Source organism: Gymnoscopelus braueri (genome assembly GCF_963280865.1).
Source record: "Gymnoscopelus braueri genome assembly, chromosome: 4".
Classification (NCBI taxonomy): Eukaryota; Metazoa; Chordata; class Actinopteri; order Myctophiformes; family Myctophidae; genus Gymnoscopelus; species Gymnoscopelus braueri.
The window spans coordinates 40,924,099-40,931,999 of record NC_137605.1 but is presented as its reverse complement, the minus strand read 5'-3'; the positions used below and the strand labels follow the sequence as shown (position 1 = coordinate 40,931,999).

At 40.0% G+C, this 7,901-nt stretch overlaps 1 protein-coding gene across 2 annotated transcripts in view; it reads left to right on the top strand.

Moving 5' to 3' along the window:
• Positions 1-3,745: 3,745 nt before the first annotated feature.
• Positions 3,746-7,901, top strand: part of gask1a (golgi associated kinase 1A) — a 46,160-nt gene continuing 42,004 nt past the window's right edge. For both annotated transcript variants that reach the window (XM_080426045.1, XM_080426044.1), the window contains exon 1: positions 3,746-4,092. In XM_080426045.1, coding sequence (XP_080282171.1) covers positions 4,090-4,092 — 3 coding nt within the window. In that variant the 5' untranslated portion in view covers positions 3,746-4,089. The remainder of the gene's footprint in view (positions 4,093-7,901) is intronic.

The window sequence follows — 7,901 nt, the reverse complement described above, 5'->3', positions numbered from 1 at the left end:
TAAAACAATTCTGCTAGTTTTGATCAGGATGTGTTTATATGTTTGTTTATAAAAAAAAATCACACCCAGTGTGAAGTGGGCGGTGTGGTCATCACAGTGGTCATCATAGTGATGGAAGCTCACTTAGAAAAAAAATGGATTTTTCGAAGTGCATAATCCTATTTATAGGTTATTAATGTCATCATGTGTCTCGCTAGCCAATCACAGTGCTGAATAGAGTCAGCCAATAGAGTCAGCCAATCACAGTACAGCTAGGGGTGTACTAATGAGCCAATCACAATACAGCTAATGAGGTGTCCCAACCCCACTTATAGGGGCAGCTACACCGCCCAAAAATACGTGTGTAAATATGATCTTTCAAAAACACAGCTTCACAGTATTGATAGCAATTTAATAAAAAACCTATCAATCTTATCTGTCCCACATTTCAGACAGAAGTGTCCCACTAAGAGTACTGATATGTCTACACCATGTCTTTTATTAGTGTGATATCTGCATTTTCTCTTTTGGACACATCCTGTGGATTACACAGTGGTACTGTTATAGTTTTGTATCCTGTTTCATAAAGCAATACTGCATATTCCAGAAGTCTGAAATGCACAGTGTGGTCCCAAGATCCACAGTCTTACACATCTATTGTAGCCTACTACAACCTGGGTTGCAGGGTAACACTTATTAACCTGCAACTTAGGGTCTGGGGATGAAACTGAAAACCCTCTAAAATGTTCACTTTATTGAAATCAACATCACATCTATAGTAAGAATGGAGAACTGCTCGCTAACAGGTCAACGGCAAGAAATAAATTCAGAAGGATTGCTAAAATATAGGCCTACTAACTACACACAGAGAGAGAGAGAGAGAGAGAGAGAGAGAGAGAGAGAGACACACACACACACACACACACACACACACACACACACACACACACACACACACACACACACACACACACACACACACACACACACACACACACACACACACACACACACACAGTACTTGAATTCAATTCAATTCAAAGTGCTTTATTGGCATGAGAAAACATACGTTTACATTGCCAAAGCAGAAAGCACAATACAACAATACAGCAATACAATCAAAACAAAAAATATGTACATTTGAAAGTCAGAATCTTCAATAGATCAATTTCTATGTACCAAGATCACTGGGTGCAGGTATAGTGCCGGAATATACACAATGATTAGTCTTTAGGGTGGTTGTGTTCCGTTTGATATCCTTTTCCTATCACAGCAACTCACGAATCTTGCTGCTGTGTTTGCACATTGTTGTACTTCGCCCAGCAGATATGGGAGTTTTTTGTCATTGGTCATGTTTTCAAAATCTCCGTGTGTGGTTGTAATCTGTGGGAAGTATGTGTCTCTGATGTCTTGGTACAATGGACAGACGGTTAGGAAGTGTAGCTCGGTTTCCACTTCATTTTGTGTGCAGTGGGTGCATAGTCTGTCTTCTCTTGGGATACAGGTCTGCCTGTGACGACCTTTCTCGATCGCAAGACTGTGCTCACTGAGTCTGTACCTAGTTACGATTTTTCTTTGTTTTGGGTCAGTCACGGTGCTCAGGTATTCTGCCACTGCGTATTCTCTGTTTAGGGCCAGATATCATTCTAGTTTACTCTGCTTTTGTGTTGCTTCTTTCCAGTGTGTCAGGTAGTTTTCCTTTTGCTGTTTTATAATTTGGTTTAGTCCAATGGGTTTTCTATCTCGTGGCTCTGTTTGTGTTTGTGCCCGGAGTTCCAGGGCCAGCTGGCTGAGGGGGCATCTCTCTAGGGTTTCGCTGTGTGTGAGTGCCTTGTTATGGAATGCATCTAGGTCGCTTTCTTTTAGGTGGTTGTAGAACTTAAGTGCTCTCTTTTTTATTTTGATAATTAGTGGGTATCGTCCTAATTCTGCCCTGCATGCATTATTTGGTGTTTTTCGCTGGGTACGGAGAATGGATTTGCAGAATTATGTGTGTAGGGTCTCGGTTTGGTGTTTATCCCATTTTTCAAGGTCATGGTTTGCTAATGGTCCCCAGATCTCACAGAGGGAAATTGGTTCTATCACAGAGTCCAGTATTTTAAGCCAGGTTTTAATTGGGATGTCTATTTTGATGTTTCTTTTGATAGCATAGAATGCCCTTCTTGCCTTGTCTCTCAGGTCCTTTACAGCTTGGTTGTAGTTCCCTGTGCTGCTGATGTTTAGGCCAAGGTAGGTATAGTTTTTTGTTTGTTCTAGTGGGATTGTATTTAGGAAAAATTGATGGTTTTATCATGATTTTAGTCTTAGTTAGGTTCACTGTCAGGGCCCATGTCTGGGAGAATTTGTGTAGGAGATCAAGTTGCTGCTGTAGTCCACACACACACACACACACACACACACACACACACACACACACACACACACACACACACACACACACACACACACACACACACACACACACACACACACACACACACACACACACACACACACACACACACACACACACACACACACACACACACACACACACACACACACACACACACACACACACAGAGAGAGAGAGCATGGACACCAGATGGCGCCGTTCCTCTAGTCTACAGACTAAAGTGAGCTCAAGAAATGACCAGAGGATGCATCCACTGAAACTTCCCCCCCCCCCCTTTGGCCACTTTGTTGTTATTAAGTGATGCCTCTTAATATGCTCACTGCCATATTTTTTAAAAGATGCGTTTTGTTTGATAGAATAGGCTACAATAACGTTTACCCCGTTTTAAAAAGGCTTCTAGTAACCCATAGAGGGCAGTATGCACCACACAGTAATTGCTAATTACTTGCTGGCAATGACTATGACTCAGTTGATAATCGAACCGAACGTATCTTCAGGCAGGGACTCAATAATCAATACTAAATGTCTCTCTTCACGAGGAGACGGGTAGCTATAGCTGTGAATGTAGGCCTTCATCATTCAGTTTATCTGCATTTGTTTCCTCCATAATTAAATCCCTTGATTGGCATGCATTTTCCACAACAACTGATGGTAGATGCTGGTATAAGGTTCACTATAGAATTGCAGGCAGTAGTGGAAAGTAACTAAGTACATTTACTCAAGTACTGTACTTAAGTACAATTTTGAGGTATTTTGACGTTTTTCCAATTTTCAGTACTTTTACTTTTACTCCACTACAACTCAGAGGCAAATATTTTACTTTTCCTCCACTACAATTAGCCTATTTGAAAACTTTAGTTACTATAGTTACTTTGTAGATCTTGATTATTATTACAAAACATACATAACCCACACAGATCTACAAGCTCACAATGCTGCAAAGCATTGTGAGCTTAGATCTGCTATTTTCAAAATATATTTTTTTACATTAGACAATTACATTTTTTATCACGTTTGAAAACTTGTGAAACTGGACATTCTGCTTAATGAGTAGCCTACTTTTTACTTTTGGTACTTTATAAGTACATTTGTATAGTACTTTTGTACAACTCAAGTAAATTTGGAATTCCGGACTTTTAGCCTGCTTGGAACAGAGTATTTCCACACATTTCCACAGTATTGATACTTTTACTTAAGTAAAACATGCGAGTACTTCTTCCACCACTGTTAATTACGACTCTCCTCGAATTTCACTCCAGTCATAATTCGCTCGCCCAATAGCAACGTCCCAAAAATCTCAGACGCACCAGTGAGTTCGGTCCCACGGGAATAACGGCAACTCCACTGTACTACACTTGAACTTTAGTTTAGTTTAACTGTAGGTTCTGCTTTTCACAGTGCTGCTTGCACACCTGGAAAGCAATTGTTGCATTAATATGGTTGTGGATGCTGCATGCTGCTATAATAACGCAATGAGTGCATTTCTGTAGGGATTTAGGAACAGACTACAGAAAAGATGATGACTGTCGACCATAGACTGTAAAAAAGAATGGACAAAGTGAGCCGTGGACTGGAGCAGGCGGCTGCAACTTCAGGACCACCGACTGTCCAGTGTCTGTGTGGACATGGATCCTAGTCTTGCCTGCGGGACGCGTTTCTAAAGTAGAAGAATCAATGGGACCCTAGTGGAATGCACGTGTGTGGGGTTACAAACGATGGTAAGTCATTGTTACAGTCAGTGGTGGAAAAAGGACTCAAATGTTTTACTTAAAGGGGTAGTTCACCCCCAAAATAACTTTTTTTCTATTGATTACTGACCATCTGGAGCCTTGAATTCATAGATATTTTATTTTTTTGTCACATTCCTAAGCCAATAATTTGATTATAATAAATGTGTCCCCATTGATTCCGGTAGGAGACACAAATGCATTTGTGTCTCCTACCGGAATCAATGGGGCTAAATTTATTATAATCAAATAATAAAGGAAGGAATGCGACAAAAACAAATAAATATCCATGAATTCAAGGCTCCATGGGGTGAGTAATCAATAGAAAAAAAGTTATTTGGGGGGTGAACTACCCCTTTAAGTAAAAGTATCAATACTGCAATGTAGAAATACTCTGTTACAATTTACTTGAGTAAAAATACAAAAGTACTGGTATCAAAATGCACTTAAAGTACCAAAAGTAGAAAGTACTCATTATGCAGAATGGCCCATGTCACAAGTTTTCAAATGTCTAAAATGTATTCAAATCAATTGAAAATAGCAGATCTACAAGCTCACAATTTGTTGCATGGCAACACATTTTGAGCTTGTAGATCTGCTATTTTCAATTGGCCGGAATGTATATAGGGCTGAAGTGGTTCATGTATGTCTTGTAATAATAATCTAAATCTAATAAAAGTAAACTATTAACTAAACCTTTCAAATAATTATAGTGGAGTAAAAAGTACAATATTTGCCTTTGAGGTGTAGTGGAGTAGAAGTAAAAGTATTGAACATTTGAAATACTCCAGTAAAGTAAAAATACCTCAAAATTGTACTTAAGTACAGTACTTGAGTAAATGTACTTAGTTACTTTGCACCTCTGGTTATAGTTCCTCTTTACTTATGTACTGTATTTTGCAGCGGTGCAAAATACAGACATTGTTAAAGTTTTTGAACGTGCTCATCCAATTAGTCAGTAGTAGCCTAATACAATGGAGCAAGAGGATGAGCCATGTTCAATAGCAGTTGTCATGGTGACAGTATATGAAACTTTGTGTAGGCTAGACTATGTATCCCAAATTTGCATCATGTCCAAACACATTTAACACAATGTGTATTGAGTAAAGATGAATTTGACATGGATCTATCTATCTATCTATCTATCTATCTATCTATCTATCTATCTATCTATCTATCTATCTATCTATCTATCTATCTATCTATCTATCTATCTATCTATCTATCTATCTATCTATCTATCTATCTATCTATCTATCTATCTATCTATCTATCTATCTATCTATCTATCTATCTATCTATAGTCTGTCTGTCTGTCTGTCTGTCTGTCTGTCTGTCTGTCTGTCTGTCTACCCCATGTTTTATTAGACCTCTACTTCTATAGATTTTCAATGTAATGTAAGGGTGAATGGAGTAGACTCAGTAGAGGGACCAGGCTACTGCTGTGAAACAAAAGCAAGTTTCAAAGCAAAGCAAATGAATAAGAAGCCGTCTGTCTGTTATACAGATAATGGAGCATATTACTGAGGACTGAGACAGCATGTTTAAAGACATAAACCTTTCTAGCATGGAGGTTGGTAAGTCAAAATAACGTTTCCCGTTGGGTGACCGGCAACTATCCATCTTTCAACCAGTCCCCATAGTCTCACATTTCAAATTGGTTCCATATGCACAGCAGACAGTCTGCTGGGTTCCTACTGCCACATGGAAGCACAGGCATACTGTATACTGTACTGGCCATTCTCTTTTCTTCTCTTCTCTTCTCTACTCTACTCTACTCTACTCTACTCTACTCTACTCTACTCTACTCTACTCTACTCTACTCTACTCTACTCTACTCTACTCTACTCTTCTCTTCTCATAGTAAACTTTGTTTATAGAGCACTTATCAAAATTAAGTTACAAAGTGTTTTACATAAAACCGAAGAGCAATCCAATTTCAACATCTAAATTATGGAATGGCCACAGGACAAAAGCAAGCAATAACGAGAAACTAACAAAGGAAACCAACTACGCCCTACACCTTCAACCAGGCAATGGAAAAACTCAAAAGAAAAACCCCTTATAAAATAAAATAAATAAATTAAATAGGAAGAAACCGTGGGAAGGCTCACAAATGAAGGAACCACTTTCCAGGCATGCAATAGGTGCTGAGTGTGCAATATTGAAATGCATAACAAAGAAAGAATAAAACTGTTAAGTGTTAAAGTACTATCACCAGTACCAGGCATCATGAGGGCATCATGAGGGCATTAATACAATATGCATCAAAAATAAAGTGCATTAAGAAATAAAAGATTAAGAGAATCAAACAATAATACTACAACAAATTTAAATCTATGGAAATGCCATTTGAGTATGTTTTAGTGACTTAAAAGTACAGCACACAGGCTGCCACTGCACACAGGCTCATAAGGGGTTAATAACTCAACAACGGGGCCAGGCCATGCAGTGTCTTAAAAGTAAGTCTTTTTTTTACAAGTTACAAGTTCATGGAATCTAAACACAGGTGTGCAGGTGAGTTCATTCGTGGCATTCATTCATGTTGGCCTCTATTTCTTAGCTGCATGGGACATTTCTATTAAATTTTATTGGCTGGGTTTTGTAAACAGAAATATAGGCATCTCAGTACATTCCTCTCCATCCTCTACTAGGTCATATCATGGGGCCCACGTTTGAATTCAAGTCCCTAACACCACCCCCCCCCACCAAACCTAAAGCATAGGCAGTCTTTGTACGTTACACACAAGGGACTCCTGGCCCTTGCTGTCGTGCCTTGTGTTCTCAGCTGCACTTTCCCCTTCCTGAACTATGTGTTTGTGTGTGTGGGAGAGAGAGACTGAGAGACGGAGAGAAAGAAAGAGAGACAAAGAGGGACAGGATATGTGTGATACAGTAAATGGTGTTTGAGTGTGTGAGTGTGTGTGTGTGTGTGCGTGTGCGTGTGCGTGTGCGCGTGCACGTGCACGTGCGTGTGCATATGCACACATTCTACACAAAGATGTGTGGGGGCACACACACACACACACACACGCACACACTTTTCCTTAGCTTTGAAAGTGAGAGGAGGAGCAGTGTTTTTTAATGGCAGAGCCTCTGGTGTGGAATTCCAGGCTGTATCGTATCAACTGTCTTGGGGTACGACAGTCCAAACAAACCCTGCCCCTGTCTGTCTGTCTGTCTGTCTGTCTGTCTGTCTGTCTGTCTGTCTGTCTGTCTGTGTGTCTCTCTCTCTCTCTCTCTCTCTCTCTCTCTCTCTCTCTCTCTCTCTCACACGCACACGCACACGCACACGCACACACCCCGGTGCGTACCGCAAGAGGGAATGTGTGCTGCCCTGCTGCATTATGAATAACCCATGAAACCTAGACTTCCATCATCTGTAAATCTGTGGACTCCTGCCAAAGGGCTGTAGGGGAAACTAAACTTAAACACATTACCAGCAGCACAGTGAACCCATGCCCTGCAGTCAGTCCTTTGTGATTTGGCAAGCAAGCATCTTAGCCTATAAATTGGAAGCCACTATTGCAATCAGACACGACTACCAGAGCTGATGCGATAAGCAGTGTTATCTAAATGAGCTAGATTGGATCTGCAGATATAGGAAGAACATTTATTGACTTGGTTTAGCTGTGGGAAGATTCTGTACAAGTTAAAGCGTAGTAACTGTGCAATTACAGCGGTAGAGACTGTATTCAGCTACAAAATGTATGTGTCATGTTTGGTTACCCATATGAAATATGGGTAACATAATGTGTGGTGTACAGTTAATGCAATTAGTATGTGTGGCATGAGCGATA